Source organism: Ascaphus truei, chromosome 5 (assembly GCF_040206685.1).
Source record: "Ascaphus truei isolate aAscTru1 chromosome 5, aAscTru1.hap1, whole genome shotgun sequence".
NCBI classification, from domain to species: Eukaryota; Metazoa; Chordata; class Amphibia; order Anura; family Ascaphidae; genus Ascaphus; species Ascaphus truei.
In genome coordinates this window covers 225,227,112-225,245,069 of record NC_134487.1, presented here as the reverse complement: position 1 = coordinate 225,245,069, position 17,958 = coordinate 225,227,112, and the positions used below count along the sequence as shown (strand labels likewise).

The 17,958-nt window shown below is 50.1% G+C and overlaps 1 protein-coding gene across 1 annotated transcript in view; it reads right to left on the bottom strand.

Moving 5' to 3' along the window:
- Positions 1-17,958, bottom strand: part of SLC4A9 (solute carrier family 4 member 9) — a 461,516-nt gene that overhangs the window by 186,011 nt on the left and 257,547 nt on the right. Inside the window, exon 12 of the mRNA XM_075601696.1 lies at positions 491-570. Coding sequence (XP_075457811.1) covers positions 491-570 — 80 coding nt within the window. The remainder of the gene's footprint in view (positions 1-490; positions 571-17,958) is intronic.

Here is a 17,958-nt window from a genome sequence, read left to right as displayed (position 1 = left end):
CTGAATACTTCTGGCTGTGACGCGGAGCTGTGAGAGCCGCTGCAGAGCTGAGTTTAGCAACGCGGGAGGCGTGGACACCACACTCGACATCAACAGTGCCATGAGAGATTTGACAGTAGAGGATTACTTCCTGATGTAAGGCGTACAACAATTATTTGCTATACCAGACGCCCCCCTCTCCAGCAGCCCACTTGCAAAGTCGTGAGTACTATTACCCATTGATGGGTGTTCTGTCACTATACAGCGGAACATCTGCCTTAGTTTCTTATCTGTGAGTGACTCTTGAGCACCGGTTTCCTAGAGCACAATATGCTCTGATATCTTACTACCTTAAATAATGTTTATATGATGTAGGAAGACAGTAAGCTCTTTAATATAGCACATTGGTTACCCATGATATTTGCAATAACGGATTACAATAACAGGTGATCTATATTAAGTCATTTGGTTTTACAATTGTCAGTGGAAAATTAAAAATAAGCAAGTTTACCATGAAGAGAGAGGCATTCCTACTGCTGTTGTTGCTGTCACCGCCGCTATATACTGTTGCATTGTTTGAAGAACCATTTTCTGCAACCAAAAAAAGTGTTTGTGTTATTTCTCTTTATATAAGATGCCCAGCAGTTAAGCTTCTAATGTCAAAGCCACTAAAAAGTTAGATTTTTGTTTTCCACAAACATAGCACAACTACCTAATGTAGACTTTCTTAGAATTCAGTTTTCTTTCAATAAATACAATGCGGCTAATATGGTCCAGCAAGCATGCTTTAGCAGCTACTTCATAAGGTTACATAGTTACATAGTAAATGAGTTTAAAAAAGACATAAGTCCATCATGTTCCACCTATGCTAAAGTTAGACGACAGATACTTGATCCTATACTTAAAGTCAGGGCCGCAAAACAGTGGGCATCTGCCGGGGTTGGCGTCCCGGGCCCGTGAGTCAGGGGGCGGCCGTGCCCCTCGACAAATCCCGTCGCCCGGTCACCACGGGGTGAAAGGAGTTTGCGCTGTGGCTTTGTCTCACACACAAAAAAAAATCCCCCCTCCTGATTGGTTGGTCCGTGCTGGCAGTCCCCCCTCCTGATTCACTGGCCCATGCAGGCATGGCCCGCACCAAGCTCTATCTGAGCTTGCAAAGTAAGTCCGCCTTTTCCTGCATGGATCCTGCATGGAGCAAGTAAGGTAAGTATTGCTCCATGCCTCCCTTGTCTCCCCCTTAACTCCCATGCCTCCATGCCCCCCTGCTCAGTTTGCCCTCCCCCTGCTCCGTTTGTGCCCCCTTGCTCCATTTGCCCCCCTGCTCCGTTTGCCCCCTTGCTCTGTTTGCCCCCCCTTGCAACGTTGCCCCCCCCGTGTCCGTGTCAGTGTGTGAGTCTGTGAGTGTGTCTGTATCAGAGTGTGTGAGTCTGTGAGTGTCCGAGTCTGTGAGTGTCCGAGTCTGTGAGTGTCTGAGTCTGTGAGTGTCCGAGTGTGGGTATGTGGGTGTCAGGGTGTGTGAGTTTCAGAATCTGAGAGTGTCAGAGTGTCAGAATGTCAGAGTCTGTGAGTGTCAGCATCTGTGAGTGTCAGCGTCTGTGAGTGTCAGCATCTGTGAGTGTCAGAGTCTGTGAGTGTCAGAGTCTGTGAGTGTCAGAGTCTGTGAGTGTCAGAGTCTGTGAGTGTCAGAGTCTGTGTGTGAATGAATACAGACACCAACACAGTCAGTCATAGTCACCCACCCAAGTGTCAGTCACCCACCCGTCAGTCACCCACCCAAGGTCACCCACCCAAGTGTCACCCACCCAAGTCTCACCCACCCACCGAAATGTCACCCACTCACCCGTCAGTCAGGCAGTCACCCACCCACCCACCCAAATTTCAGTCACCCACCAGTCACCCACCAAAGTGTCAGTCAGTCACCCAAGAGTCAGTCAGTCACCAACCCACTACCCCCACTCTGTCTCTCTCTGTCTCTCTCTGTCTCTCTCTGTCTCTCTGTCTCTCTCTCTCTGTCTCTCTCTCTCTCTGTGTGTCTCTCTCTCTTTGTCTCTCTCTCTTTCTTTGTCTCTCTGTGTCTCTCAGTGTATCTGTGTGTGTGTATGTGTGTATGTGTGTGTCTCTCTCTGTGTCTCTCTCTGTCTCTCAGTGTCTCTCTCTGTCTCTCAGTGTCTCTCTCTCTGCCTGTCTCTCTCTCTCTCTGTGTGTGTGTGTCTCTCTCTCTCTCTCTCTGGTTGTCTCTCTCTCTCTCTGTGTGTCTCTCTCTGTCTCTCTCTCTCTCTCTGTGTCTCTCTCTCTGTGTCTCTGTGTGTGTGTGTCTCTTTGTGTGTGTCTCTCTCTCTCTCTCTCTCTCTCTCTCTCTTTCTCTCTGTGTCTCTCTGTCTCTGTGTGTGTGTGTGTGTCTCTCTCTGTGTGTGTGTGTGTCTCTGTGTGTGTGTGTGTGTCTCTATCTCTGTGTGTCTCTCTATCTCTCTGTGTGTCTCTCTATCTCTCTCTTTATCTGTCTGTCTGTCTGTCTGTCTCTCTCTCTCTCTCTCTCTCTCTCTCTCTCTCTCTCTCTCTCTCTCTGTGTCTCTATCTCTCTCTCTCTGTGTGTCTCTATCTCTCTCTCTGTGTGTGTCTCCCTCTCTCTCTGTGTGTCTCTAAATCTCTGAAATAAACAGAGTAGGGGGAGCGAGGGATCAGTAGATACACACTATAAAATATGCGACGATACAGCATGCATACAGTAAACCCAATGCAGTGAGGATGGGACAGGAACTATTAAATTATAATATACAGCAATATATTATAAATACTTACATGGCCGTGTGTAAGTACAATCCAAAGAAGGTGTCTCTGTGATAAATACTGACCCCTCCACAGATGAGTGCAGGGGGATCACAGTGGGTATCTATATGTAAATATAAATACTCACACTGCCCAGTGTGAGTAAAGGTGTAGGGCAGATGTCTTTAAGGTCTAGTCAGGCTGTCCAGGGTGGTTGCGGACCAATCACATCAGGTTTTGCCCATGCAGGGCTATGGCTGATCTGCCCTCCTCTCTTGCATATAATCCAGCAGGGGAACTCTCCGATTCAGCGGTGTAGGGATAAGTGAGGCACAGTCTTAGTGATATATATTAAAAGGTGTTTATTAGGTATAAAAACAATGTTAACACACTCACATCAATAAAATAATATCCCCTGGCTCCTCCGTGTGGTCCAATCTGGCAGCAAACCGCTCCGGCCCCGTGTCCGGGGTGCAGAAAGCTGGAACTGATCCGCCCGGCTGCATATAATTATATGAGCCTGAGGAAGCCGTCCAATCGGCGAAACGCGTTGCTCGAAACCTGTTCCTGTTTTGTCCTACGGAGGCTTCCGTAGAAAGTCCTTTCAGCAGCAGCTGCAGCCGGGCGGATCAGTTCCAGCTTTCTGCACCCCGGACGCGGGGCCGGAGCGGTTTGCTGCCAGATTGGACCACACGGAGGAGCCAGGGGATATTATTTTATTGATGTGAGTGTGTTAACATTGTTTTTATACCTAATAAACACCTTTTAATATATATCACTAAGACTGTGCCTCACTTATCCCTACACCGCTGAATCGGAGAGTTCCCCTGCTGGATTATATGCAAGAGAGGAGGGCAGATCAGCCATAGCCCTGCATGGGCAAAACCTGATGTGATTGGTCCGCAACCACCCTGGACAGCCTGACTAGACCTTAAAGACATCTGCCCTGCACCTTTACTCACACTGGGCCGTGTTAGTATTTATATTTACATATAGATACCCACTGTGATCCCCCTGCACTCATCTGTGGAGGGGTCAGTATTTATCACAGAGACACCTTCTTTGGATTGTACTTACACACGGCCGTGTAAGTATTTATAATATATTGCTGTATATTATAATTTAATAGTTCCTGTCCCATCACCACTGCATTGGGTTTACTGTATGCATGCTGTATCGTCGCATATTTTATAGTGTGTATCTACTGATCCCTCGCTCCCCCTACTCTGTTTATTTCTACGTTTCCACAAGGGCTTCGGATTATCCCTTTTTTAGGGGTTGAAGCAGAAGGGACCACAAGAATATCTCTGCAATAAAAGAGAGAAACCACATTTATTGGTGTCACCACTATCTGATACTAAAGGTAAGTGCCTGGTCTCCCCCAATTGTCTGTCTCTAAATCTCTCCCTGTGTCTCTCTCCCTGTGTCTCTCTCCCTGTGTGTGTCTCTCTCTCTCTCTCTCTCTCTCTCTCTGTGTGCCCCTCTCTCTCTCTCTCTCTCTGTCTCTCTCCCTCTACCTCTCTCTCTCTCTCTCCCTCTCTGTGTCTCTCTCCCTCTCTGTGTTTCTCTCCCTCTCTGTGTCTCTCTTCCTCTCTGTGTCTCTCTCCCTCTGTCAAATCCTCCTGCCCGGGCCCTAACAAATTTGATCACCCAACTCCCCCCTCCCCCAGGCCTTTTGTCCCATTGGAAGTAGCATTGGGTATCTTTGTCTTTTGTTCAAAATATTAAAATTAACAGATTGCATTGTAATGTTTTTTTCCGTTTTAACAATAACAAGAAAACAGTTAAGTACATTTGCGGGCTACATTTTTTTTTCGTGGTGGGTGAGCTATGGGTTGGGGGTGGAGGGGGGGGCTGCTCCTTTCATTTGTCCTAGGTACCATGATTTCTGTTGGCGACCTTCTTACAGTATTTTGATCCAGGGGAAAGCAAGTTAAAAAAAAAACCCAGTAAAACATCATTCAATGATTTCTCATAAGGGGAAAAATAAATTAATTCCTGACTCCAAATATTGCCAATCAGATTTCCCTGTGCAACAATATAATAGTTACATAGTTACATAGTTACATAGTAGATGAGGTTGAAAAAAGACGTATGTGCATCAAGTTCAACCTACTGTATGCTAAATTTAGATAACAGATACCTTATCCTATATCTATACTTACTTATTGATCAAGAGGAAGAAGAAAAAAAAACCATTAAGGGAAAAATAAATTCCTTCCTGACTCCAAGAATTGGCAATCGGATTAATCCCTGGATCAACATCCTTTCCATGTATACTTATTTGGTATATCCCTGTATACCTTTCCTTTCTAAAAAGATGTCCAACCTTTTTTTGAACACATTTATTGTATCTGCCATCACAGTCTCCGTTGGTAATGAATTCCACATTGTAACTGCCCTTACTGTAAATAACCCTTTCCTTTGTTGCTGGTGAAATCTCCTATCCTCCAACCTAAAGGGATGGCCCCCGAGTCATTTGTACTGCCCTTGGGATGAATAGTTCATTTGTAAGCTCCTTGTACTATCCCCAAATATATTTGTATATAGTTATCCCCTCTTAGACACCTCTTTTCTAATGTAAATAAATCTAACTTAGCTAGCCTCTCCTCATAAGATAGATTGTCCATCCCTTTTATTAATTTGGGGGCTTTTCTCTGCACTCTCTCTAGTTCTAAAATGTCTTTTCTAAGGAGTGGTGGCCAAAATTGTACTCCATACTCAAGATGTGACAAAACAGGGGGAAACTGGGGCGCTCCCTTTTTTTGTGGCTTATAGTAACGCCTATAAAATAGTGTGTAACCAAAAGAAGGGGAGAATGTATACTGGCCCTTGTTGTTTTCTGCAGCTGGACCAGAGAGAAGACGAAGCCCGAAGTCTTCTTATAGCGGCAGTGGAGATGGTGGATTGGTCAGCGCAAGGAGATAGACTCAGAAATTGAGAGGAAGTAAAATACACAGAATAAATGTGTTAGATAAATATGTGCGTTCGATCAATAAACATATGCATAAACATTAGATATAATAAAAATAAAAATATATAAATTGCATAATATATAGAATATAGGATATATACTGGAGCTATCAGGGAGGGAAGGGGTAGAGACAGGGGAGGAGGGGGAATGGGGAACGGACGGTGGTATTGTTGAATACAATATAATCAAGAAACAATAGAATTTTGTTTCATTGACTCACATGGCCTGGTGTGAGACTAATCACTCAGAGAAGGATTGATGGAGTGATATGTATCCACTATATAGATTGTAAAAAAACTCACACGGCCTTGTGTGAATTTCCTCCCTCAGAGAGTCTTCTCAGACTGTGGCGAATCAGTCACGTCTTACTATCCTCTCAGTGGAGGCGGTGTGCGAGTTGCTCTGCTCCCAGGTGCCCAAATTGCAAAAAATGGGCAAAGCCTGGGTTAGTAGTAAGCCAAAATTTATTACATCAAGGTAAAAAGGGGTTTGACACTCACACAAGGATAAAAACAGCCCAGTATCAGCCGTCGATCGGTCCGGTGGAGCCTTTTCCTCCAGTGGGGCTCCCGCTAGCGCGTCCGACAGCGGGACCGGAAGGAAGGATCTTCCCAGATGTCCAGCGGCTGGCTGGTCCCTCACTCAATGGGCTCCAGCAGGGAACTACGCGTTTCGCAGTGATGCTTCATCAGGTTCTGTTTATTCTTGCATCCCAAATGCATAACCTTACATTTATCTGTATTAAACCTCATCTGCCATTTACCTGCCCACGTTTCCAGAAATTACATCCTGCTCTGATTCTACTTCATTACACAATTTAGTATTATCAGCAAAGATGGAGACTTTGCTCTCGATGTCAACCTCAAGTCATTAATAAACAAGTTAAAAATCAGGGGTCCCAGTACCGATCCCTGAGGTACTCCACTCACGACTTTAGCCCAACTGGAAAAAGTTCAATTTATGACAACCCTCAATTGTCTATCCTTCAACCAGTTTTCAATCCAGGTGCATACATTATTACCGAGTCCAATTTGCTTTATTTTGTACAACAACCTCTTGTGTGGAAACGTATCAAAAGCTTTTGCAAAATCTAAGTAGACCACATCAACTGCATTACCCTGGTCTAAATTCCTACTTACCTCCTCAAAGAAACAAATAAGGTTAGTTTGGCATGATCTATCCTTCATAAATCCATGCTGACTATTACTAATGATTTTGTTTTCCATTAGGTGTTCCTCAATATTAAACCTTCAAGTAGTTTCCCCACTATTGAAGTTAGGTTACAGGTCTGTAATTCCCTCGTTGTGATCTAGCACCCTTTTTAAATAAAGGCACCACATCTGCTTTACGCCAATCTTGTGGTACTGAGCCTGTGGAAATGATGTCCTTGAATATTAAATATATCCTTCCCATGTTTACTTAATTTGTATATCCCTGTATACTATACAGTGTATAGCTTTCCTTTCCAAAAAGATGCCCAACCTTTTTTTTTTTTTATAACTCTCATTTTTATATGGTATTACAGAGCGTACATAATATCACCACCTATTGGCATACGTTACGGAATACACAATTTTGTCATCAACACAGTAACACGTAGACAGGACATGAGACAGACGTAATGAACCACACGTAAACCACATCACTAAGACGGACAGGACAAACTAGACTGGGGTGAGACACAGTAGGGTGGGTGGGGGTGGGGGGCACCTGTAGCTGCTGCATCGGAGCGGAGGAACTGCTTTTTGCTCTATGTGTACGCTAGAGTGTGTTGTGAATATCACAGTGGTTCTATGTTCTCCGTCGCTATGTCATCATCCCGTCGGGTCTGCTCTGTCCAAGGAGAATGCATTTATATATATTAATGCAAAATTGTGGCGGTGTCCACCCCCGGGATGTCTGTTTGGGCCAGCCATGGGGCCCATACGTTTAGAAATTTGGGGCCAGAGTCGTTGACCCAACTCGTCAACTGTTCCATCTGGCAGACATGCCAAATTCTGTTCCTGATTTTGGCTATAGTGGGTAATTCCTGTTGTCTCCATACTGCTGCGATCTCACACCTCGTGGCGGTTGCGAAATGTGCAACCAATTTGAGTGTCGTGTTAGACACGTCCTGAGGCCGTCTGCCCACGAGGAACAGCCACGGGTCCAGGGGGACCTCCAAGTTGAGGATTCTTTCTAGCCATTCCCTAATAGATTCCCAAATCGGTACCACGTTCGGGCAAGACCACAGCATATGTTTTAAATTAGCAGTTTCCCCACACTGTTTTGGGCAGAGCGGGGAATAGCCCTTGATAAATTTAGATAATTTCAATGGGGTATGGTACCACCGCATTAGGACTTTATATGCGTTCTCCTTTAACGTGGCACAGATTGAGCTTTTGGTAGCTGCCTGTAATATCTGATCCCATTCCTCGTCCTCTAGTGTCTCCCCTAAATCTGTCTCCCACTGTCGCATGTATTTCAGTCGGGGGGCGTCAGAAGTCTTCGTACAGATTACCTCCCTGTACATCCGAGAAGTTAGTCCTCTTGTGTCTGTCTCTCTGGAACACAGCTGTTCGAAATTGGTTCGTGCTGGGCGAACCGGGAATTTATTATAGAAAGCCCTGACCTAGAGGAATCTAAATAATTCTGTGTTGGGTAGCTTTTTCTCATCCTTAATCATATCGAACGTCTTGATATATTTACTTCCTTCCAGGTCCTTTAATCGTAAGTACCCTGCTTGCATCCATTTTACAAATTTGTCACCTAACAGCCCTGGAGCAAAATCCGGATTTCCCACCAGGGGGGTCATCAACGACTGTCGTGTGGTCAATTTGGCTTTAAATTTAGATGACTCCCAGACCGCTAGCGAGTTCGCAATTGCACAGAGTGGCATCCCTATTGATTTCTTGCACTGTTTTGGAAGCCAAATCAGATCATGTAGTTTTACTGGCGCGCAGCATTCTGTTTCTAGGGCCACCCATCTACTATTTGCTGGGTTCGAGAGCCACTGGACAATTTGGCATAATTGTGCCGCCTTGTGGTATGCCAACAAGCAAGGTACCGCTAACCCTCCTCTTGTTACTGGTTTTGTCAGTATGTTTTTCGCAATTCGTGGGCTTTTTTTATTCCAAATAAATTGAATAATGTGAGCCTGCATCATGAGGACCTCAGTCCTAACAAGAGGTATTGGGAGGGCTTGAAACAGATATAACAATTTAGGCAGCAGGTTCATTTTGACACTGTTGATCCGCCCAAACCATGATATGCCATAACCCGCCCAAACCCTGAGATCTTCCTTCAGTTTCTTCATTATTCTGGGGAAATTTGCTTTATATAGTGTGTTGTAGTCCTTTGTGATATATACCCCTAAATATTTGATAGCGGAGGGTTGCCATTTAAAATTGAAGTTGAGCTCTATCAGTTTTTCGACCGGCTTGGGTAGATTGATGTTAAGCGCTTCCGACTTGGCCTGGTTAATTTTAAACCCCGACACCAAGCTGAAAGTTCCCAAGATCGCAAAGACGTTGCAGTTCATCTCTTTAAACGGTGGCCCCATCAGCCAAGGACAGGGGTGCGTAGGACCAGGCCAAGCAAAGCCCGGACGTGCCACAGAGAGAGACGCAGGAGCTAGATTAATATCTCCAAGCAGGGGTGCGAGGCTAAGGTACTACAAAGGGAGAGGAAGGTTACTGTAGTGAGGAGTACATAGGGCAAAGGAGTGATCCTAGGAAAGCATTGTTTGCTAGTTATTGTTGGAAGATTTTATAGGAGGGAGGCCGGATAGCGGGGTTCGAGCCTGCTTTTGTTCCTGCATGGACCGACAGCCGGAGCGGGAAAGGACATCAACCCCAATGGCCGGCAAAGTCCCTTGGGAGGGGATTCCAGTGAGGGAGGGAGGGGGGCGGGAGGGGAGGGAGTACCTGACCACCTACACTGAATACCCAAGGGCGTTGGTCTCACAGCCAGGGTACTGGTACCGAGGCTCTGAGACCACTGTTTATATGTGTTGTTTATGTCTGTCTGGATGTTCCCCCCCTCCCTTCTTGTATCTCCCCCCCCCATAGTGCACCAAACTACAGGAAGATGGAGAACTACAGATTCCCAGAAGCAGTTGGAGTATGCGGACCAACGAACGGCCCAGATGATCTCGCCAATGGAGCACACCTCTTCCGCAGACAAGGATGAGTAATGAACTAATAATGATTACACACAATGTCAAAGGGTTTAACAGCCCGGTTAAGCGTAGAATCGTATTTAAAGAGTATAGCCGCCTGAAAACCGATATACTTTTTCTACAAGAAACCCACTTTTCACGCTCTAATCACCCGAAATATTTAGACAAAAATTACAGAACTTTTTATCTGGCCTCTAACAAGGCAAAGAAAAGAGGAGTGGCTATCTTAGCACACAATAAACTAGCGTTAGATATAAATAAACAATATGCGGACCCGGAAGGTCGTTATATCATCCTTACGGGGATGATACAAAGTCAACCTCTTACATTAGCGTCAGTCTACGCCCCATGCGAGACGAGCGCTACATTCTTTACACAGTTCTTTAATAAATTACACACTGTCGCGAAGGGACATATCTTCATAGCAGGCGATCTTAACCGCACACTATACTCTGACCTGGACAGATGTACGAGACCTAACCCATCCCACAAACAGGACGTACTAACCATACATAAGGGGATGCAAGACTGTCAGCTAATTGATATCTGGCGGGAACAACATCCTAATGCACGGGAATATACCTTTTATTCCCACCCACACAATCGTTACAGTCGGATAGATTACCTCCTGGTATCCAATAGAGTGGTTCCGGTGGTAGGGCACACAAAGATCCATGGAATCTCGTGGTCCGACCATGCACCGGTAGAGCTGCGGTGCACATTAGACACCTTAGACAGACCTGGAGCAAACTGGAAGCTCAACGAACTCCTCCTTAAATGCCCCGTAACTGCAAAAGAGATTGGTGAGCGAATCCAAGAATATTTTAAGGACAACAAAGGCAGTGTGACGGCTCAGTCCACGCTCTGGGAGGCCCATAAGGCTACCATGAGGAGGGTGTTGATGTCCATAGCAGGAAAAAGAAAGAGAGCAAAAGAAGCGAAAGTAAAAGAGCTACGGGAGAAATTGGCACATCTCACTGCTCAACACAAAACGCACAAAGATAAATTGGTTTGGAAAGAACTGAGCGACACTAAAATTAAACTTAACCTGGTCCTGTCCTCTCAGGCCGAGAAGGAGTTGGCGTGGTCAAAGCGCAGATTCTATGAGAAAGCCAACAAGCCAGATACCCTATTGGCCAATAAGCTCCGAAACAAGCTTCCAAATTTTCGAATAGCATCCATCAAATCTCAGGGGGGGACCTTACCTCTGATCCTCGACAAATAGTGGAGGTGTTTAAGAATTATTACGCCACATTATACGACGGAGATAAGGTCAGCCACACACAAAAGACCGCAGCAACTTTGAACAAATTCCTAAAAGTAGCAAATCTGCCTACCTTGAGCAGAGAGGATAGGGAGGCACTTCAGGGCGACTTTACCCTTGAGGAAGTAACAGAGGTAATGAAGTCCCTTAAACCCGCTAAAGCCCCTGGTCCAGACGGATTTTCAAATTTATATTATAAAAATTTGTCAAGATTCTGGCTCCCCACTTGTTGTCCCTATTTAACGGGATTCTAGCAGGAGAGCCCCTCCCGGCGCAGATGCTCCAGGCGTTTATCTCTGTGATCCACAAACCCGGTAAGGACCCGGCAGACGTAAAGAGCTACCGGCCAATATCCCTGATCAATTCCGACATTAAAATCTTCTCAAAATTGTTAGCTAACAGGGTGGGCATTGTCCTTCCGGGGCTGATTCACCCGGATCAAGTAGGCTTTATTGAGGGCAGGCAGGCGGCAGACAATACTAGACGGATTGTAGATTTCATTTATCTGGCAAAAAAGAAAAGTATTCCGTCTATGTTGTTGAGTCTGGACGCCGAAAAGGCCTTTGATAGGATTGACTGGCCCTTCCTCAGGGAGACGCTGGGGGCGTTTGGGTTTGGGGCGCGTCTCCTAGAGGCAATACTAGCCCTTTACAGTGGTCCCACTGCAAGGGTGCGACACCAAGGGTTCCCCTCGGAGGTGTTTAACATCCGTAGCGGGACAAGACAAGGATGCCCACTTTCACCGTTAATATTTGCCCTCTGCATAGAACCGTTAGCGGCTCATATCAGAGCAAGCCCAGATATAACAGGGATAGATATAGGGGAGCAGCAACATAAAGTAGCGTTATACGCAGACGATGTAATCTTGACACTGTCAAAACCCCTCACCAACTTGCCCAACGTCTTTGCGATCTTGGGAACTTTCAGCCCAACCTTTTTTTGAAGATATCTATTGTATCTGCCATCACAGTCTCTATAGGTAATAATTTCCACGTAACTGCCCTTACTGTAAAGAACCCTTTCCTTGGTTGCTGGTGAAATCTCCATTCCTCCGAACTTAAAGCATGACACTGTGTCGTTTGTACTGCCTTTGGGTGGAAAAGTTCATTTGAAAGCTCCTTGTATTAACCTTTAATACATTTGTATATATATATATATACTAGCTGAGAGACCCGGCGTTGCCCGGGATGTAAATGCGTAATAGGTAGTATTATTTATAAATCGTGGAACAATAGGTGAGTATTTGTTGTAAAGGTTGGATACTAATGTTGAAAAGAAAGATGGAATAAAATGTAATACGATGTTGTTTAAAAATGGTTTATTGTAAACACACCACAATACATTGTATATTTTGGTGACATAACAGATGTAAAAATGTGAGGCGTGTGTCCTGCTAGGGTGTGAGGCGGCGGGTCAGTGATGTCGGTGCGTAGGGGCGGGAGGCAGCAGGTGTGTGTGGCGGCAGGTATGTGTCGAGTGTGGTGGGTGTCTGTTGAGTGTGTGCAGCGGCTGTGAGGCGGTGGGTGAAAGGCAGAGGCGGGCGGAGTAAGGGTGGGTGAAAGGCAGAGGCGGGTGGGCACGAAAGCAGAGGCGGGAAGGCAGGGTGGGTAGGCGGGAAGGCGGGCAGGAAGGCGAAGGGTGGTGGAAGGGTGGGAGGGGGGAAGGGGGTGGGAGGGGGGAAAGGGGGTGGGAGGGGGGGAAGGGGGAAGGGGGGGGGAAGGGAGCGGAGGGCGGGGGGGGAAATGGGAGCGGAGGGCGGGGGGGAAATGGGAGCGGAGGGTGGGGGGGGTAATGGGTGCGGAGGGCGGGGGGGAAATGGGAGCGGAGGGCGGGGGGGAAATGGGAGCGGAGGGCGGGGGAAATGGGAGCGGAGGGCGGGGGGAAAAGGGGAGTGGGGGGAGAAAGGGGAGTGGGGGGAGAAAGGGGAGGGGGGGAGAAAGGGGAGTGGGGGCGGGGGAAAGGGGAGGGGGGAGGGGAAAGGGGAGTGGGGGGGAGAAAGGGGAGTGGGGGTGGGGGAGAAAGGGGAGTGGGGTGGGGGAGAAAGGGGAGTGGGGGGGGGAGAAAAGGGGAGTGGGGGGGGGAGAAAAGGGGAGTGGGGGGGAGAAAAGGGGAGTGGGGGGGGAGAAAGGGGAGTGGGGGGGGAGAAAGGGGAGTGGGGTGGGGGGAGAAAGGGGAGTGGCGGGGGGAGAAAAGGGGAGTGGGGGGGGAGAAAAGGGGAGTGGGGGGGAGAAAAGGGGAGTGGGGGGGAGAAAGGGGAGTGGGGGGGGGAGAAAGGAAAGTGGGGGGGGGGAGAAAAGGGGAGTGGGGGGGAGAAAGGGGAGTGGAGAAAGGGGAGTGGGGGGGAGAAAGGGGAGTGGGGGGGAGAAAGGGGAGTGGGGGGGGGAGAAAGGGGAGTGGGGGGGGGGGTAGAAAGGGGAGTGGGGGGGAGAAAAGGGGAGGGGGGGAGAAAGGGGAGTGGGGGGGGAGAAAGGGGAGTGGGGGGGAGAGAAAGGGGAGTGGGGGGGGAGAAAGGGGAGTGGGGGGGAGAAAGGGGAGTGGGGGGGGAGAAAGGGGAGTGGGGGGGGTGGGAGAAAGGGGAGTGGGGGGGGGAGAAAGGGGAGTGGGGGGGAGAAAGGGGAGTGGGGAGAAAGGGGAGTGGGAGGGGGGAGAAAGGGGAGTGGGGGAGGGGGGAAAGGGGAGTGGGGGGGGGGGAAAGGGGAGTGGGGGAGGGGGGGAAAAGGGGAGTGGGGGAGAGGGGGAAAGGGGAGTGGGGAGGGGAAAAAAAAGGGGAGTGGGGGAGGGGGGGAAAAGGGGAGTGGGGGAGGGGGAGGAAAAGGGGAGTGGGGGAGGGGGGGAAAGGGGAGTGGGGGAGGGGGAGGGGAGGAAAAGGGGAGTGGGGGAGGGTGGGGAAAAGGGGGGGGGAGTGGGGGAAAAGGGGAGTGGGGGAGGGGGGAGAAAGCGGAGTGGGGGAGGGGGGGAAAGGGGAGTGGGGGAAAGGGGAGGGGGGGGAAAGGGGAGTGGGGGAGGGGGGGGAAAGGGGAGTGGGGGAGGGGGGGGAAGGGGAGTGGGGGGAGGGGGGGAAAGGGGAGGGGGGGAAAGGTGTGGGGGGGGAGAAAAGGGGAGTGGGGGGGGGAGAAAAGGGGAGTGGGGGGGGAAGAAAGCGGAGTGGGGGAGGGGGGGAAAGGGGAGTGGGGGAAAGGGGAGTGGGGGGGGGAGAAAAGGGGAGTGGGGGGGGAGAAAAGGGGAGTGGGGGGGGGAGAAAAGGGGAGTGGGGGGGGGAGAAAGGGGAGTGGGGGGGAGAAAGGGGAGTGGGGTGGGGGAGAAAGGGGAGTGGGGTGGGAGAGAAAGGGGAGTGGGGTGGGGAGAAAGGGAGTGGCAGGGGGAGAAAAGGGGAGTGGGGGGGGAGAAAAGGGGAGTGGGGGGGAGAAAGGGGAGTGGGGGGGGGGAGAAAGGGGAGTGGGGGGGGGGGAGAAAAGGGGAGTGGGGGGGGGGAGAAAAGGGGAGTGGGGGGAGAAAGGGGAGTGGGGGGGGGGGGAGAAAGGGGAGTGGGGGGGGGGGGAAAGGGGAGTGGGGGGGAGAAAGGGGAGTGGGGGGGAGAAAGGGAAGTGGGGGGGGAGAAAGGGGAGTGGGGGGGGGGGTAGAAAGGGGAGTGGGGGGGGTAGAAAGGGGAGTGGGGGGGGGGAGAAAGGGGAGTGGGGGGGGGGAGAAGGGGAGTGGGGGGGGGAGAAAGGGGAGTGGGGGGGAGAGAATGGGGAGTGGGGGGGGAGAAAGGGGAGTGGGGGGGAGAAAGGGGAGTGGGGGGGGGAGAAGGGGAGTGGGGGGGGGGGGTGAAAGGGGAGTGGGGGGGGAGAAAGGGGAGTGGGGGGGAGAAAGGGGAGTGGGAGGGGGAGAAAAGGGGAGTGGGAGGGGGGAGAAAGGGGAGTGGGAGTGGGGGAAAGGGGAGTGGGGGGGGAGAAAAGGGGAGTGGGGGGGGGGAGAAAAGGGGAGTGGGGGGGGAGAAAGGGGAGTGGCGGGGGGGAGAAAGGGGAGTGGCGGGGGGAGAAAAGGGGAGTGGGGGGGTAGAAAAGGGGAGTGGGGGGGGAGAAAAGGGGAGTGGGGGGGAGAAAGGGGAGTGGGGGGGGAGAAAGGGGAGTGGGGGGGGAGAAAGGGGAGTGGGGGGGGGAGAAAAGGGGAGTGGGGGGGAGAAAAGGGGAGTGGGGGGGGAGAAAGGGGAGTGGGGGGGGAGAAAGGGGAGTGGGGGGGAGAAAGGGGAGTGGGGGGGAGAAAGGGGAGTGGGGGGGAGAAAGGGGAGTGGGGGGGGGGTAGAAAGGGGAGTGGGGGGGAGAAAGGGGAGTGGGGGGGAGAAAGGGGAGTGGGGGGGAGAGAAAGGGGAGTGGGGGGGAGAAAGGGGAGTGGGGGGGAGAAAGGGGAGTGGGGGGGGGAGAAAGGGGAGTGGGGGGGGAGAAAGGGGAGTGGGGGGGAGAAAGGGGAGTGGGAGGGGGGAGAAAGGGGAGTGGGAGGGGGGAGAAAGGGGAGTGGGAGGGGGGAGAAAGGGGAGTGGGGGAGGGGGGGGAAAGGGGAGTGGGGGAGGGGGGGAAAAGGGGAGTGGGGGAGGGGGGGGAAAGGGGAGTGGGGGAGGGGGGGGAAAAGGGGAGTGGGGGAGGGGGGGAAAAGGGGAGTGGGGGAGAGGGGGAAAGGGGAGTGGGGGAGGGGGGGGGAAAAGGGGAGTGGGGGAGGGGGAAAAAAGGGGAGTGGGGGAGGGGGAGGAAAAGGGGAGTGGGGGAGGGGGGGAAAAGGGGGGGGAGTGGGGGAAAAGGGGTGTGGGGGAGGGGGGAGAAAGCGGAGTGGGGGAGGGGGGGGAAGGGGAGTGGGGGAAAGGTGAGTGGGGGAGGGGGGGGAAAGGGGAGTGGGGGAGGGGGGGAAAGGGGAGTGGGGGAGGGGGGGGGGAAGGGGAGTGGGGGGGGGGAAAGGGGAGTGGGGGAGGGGGGGAAAGGGGAGTGGGCATATGTATTGTCAGAATTTATGTATGTGCATGCCCCCCCCCTCCGGGCATCCATCCCCCCGCTGGTTCGGCGGGTGGTCGCTCCCTCATTCTCCGTGACTCGCCCCCCCCCATTCCCTGTGACTCGCGGCTCGCCCCCCCCCCCCGTTCCCTGTGACTCGCATTCCCCCCCAGCGCCCGCTTGGTCCCCCGATGTGCCGCCCAGCTGAGTGAGGCATGCAGGCGGCGGCAGGAAGCGCCCTGTGTGGGCCTGTGTGTTCCTGTGTGTTCCTGTGTGGGCCTGTGTGTTCCTGTGTGGGGCCTGCAGCCTCGCGCCTGAAATAGGAGAGTTACTGGCAGTGGTGTGACTTACCTGAGGGGGAGGTAGCGCCGGGGAGGTAAGGGAGCGGCTGGGGTAGGAGGGCCGCGCTTCCCCTCCGTCTGGAGCAGGTGCAGGGCGGCGCACGTGATGGGGGGGGGCGAACAGAGGGGTGTGTGTGTGTGTGTCCTGTCTGTATATGTGAGTCCTGTCTGTGTATCTCAGTGTGTGTGTGTATCTGTGTGTGTCTCAGTGTGTGTGTATCTTTGTGTGTGTCTCAGTGTCCTGCCTGTGTGTGTCTCCGTGTGTTTGTGTGTGTATCTCTGTGTGAGTGTATGTGTGTGTCCGGCCAATGAGAGGTGTGCGGGGGCGGGCCAAGGGAGCCAATGAGATTGCCGCTAGGGACACAGGGAGGGACACAGGGAGACACATACAGACACGGACACATAGAACACTTTCACAAATATATAGTAGATATATATATATATATATATATATATATATATATATATATACACAGGCATACCCCGCTTTAAGGACACTCACTTTAAGTACACTCGCGAGTAAGTACATGTCGGCCAATAGGCAAACGGCAGTTCACGCATGCGCCTGTCAATACGTCCTGAACAGCAATACCGGCTCCCTACCTGTACCGAAGCTGTGCGCAAGCGGGGAGACCATAGAGCCTGTTACAAATGTGTTATTTACATCAGTTATGCACGTATATGACGATTGCAGTACAGTACATGCATCAATAAGTGGAAAAAAGGTAGTGCTTCACTTTAAGTACATTTTCGCTTTACTGTACATACATGCTCCGGTCCCATTGCGTACGTTAATGCGGGGTATGCCTGTATATATATATATATATATATATATATATATATATATATATATATATATATATATATATATATATATATATATATCATATCCCCTCTTAGACTCCTCTTTTGTAATGTAAACAAATCTAAATTAGCTCTGCTCATAAATCCATAATGTCTTTTTTATGGAACGGTGCCCAAAATAATGGGAATATTATGTATTTTTATCATCCATTTACGTTGGATACTTTTATCTTTCTGATGTCTATAGTGGTCATTATATATGACCTAATGCCAGCCTGGGCAATGTGATACAAATTGGCGATATTTGTTGGTGGTAGCTCAATATCGTCAGGTACTGTGTACAGTAGTTACATAGGTATTAGAGTTTAGTGAATAGAATGTGAGTAAGTTAATTATTCATACTCATTTGGGATACTGTTGTTACATTTAATGCTCTTGCATATGTGATTAGACGATGCACACTTCTTTACGTGCTAATTAGCGATCCTAGTGTTACATTTAGACCACACTTACTGCTACAATAAAATAAGCGTTATCACTGTATTATTTAAGCATTAAACATTTTATAAATACTCTGGTAATAATAACAACGCACAGCAATGTTAATATCAAAGTTTAGTCAATCTAGGTCTAGGTTCTTTTATAAATATCACCCTCTGTCTTTAAAGCGTTCTAGCTGTAAAACTGGATCACATCTACTGCAATAGATT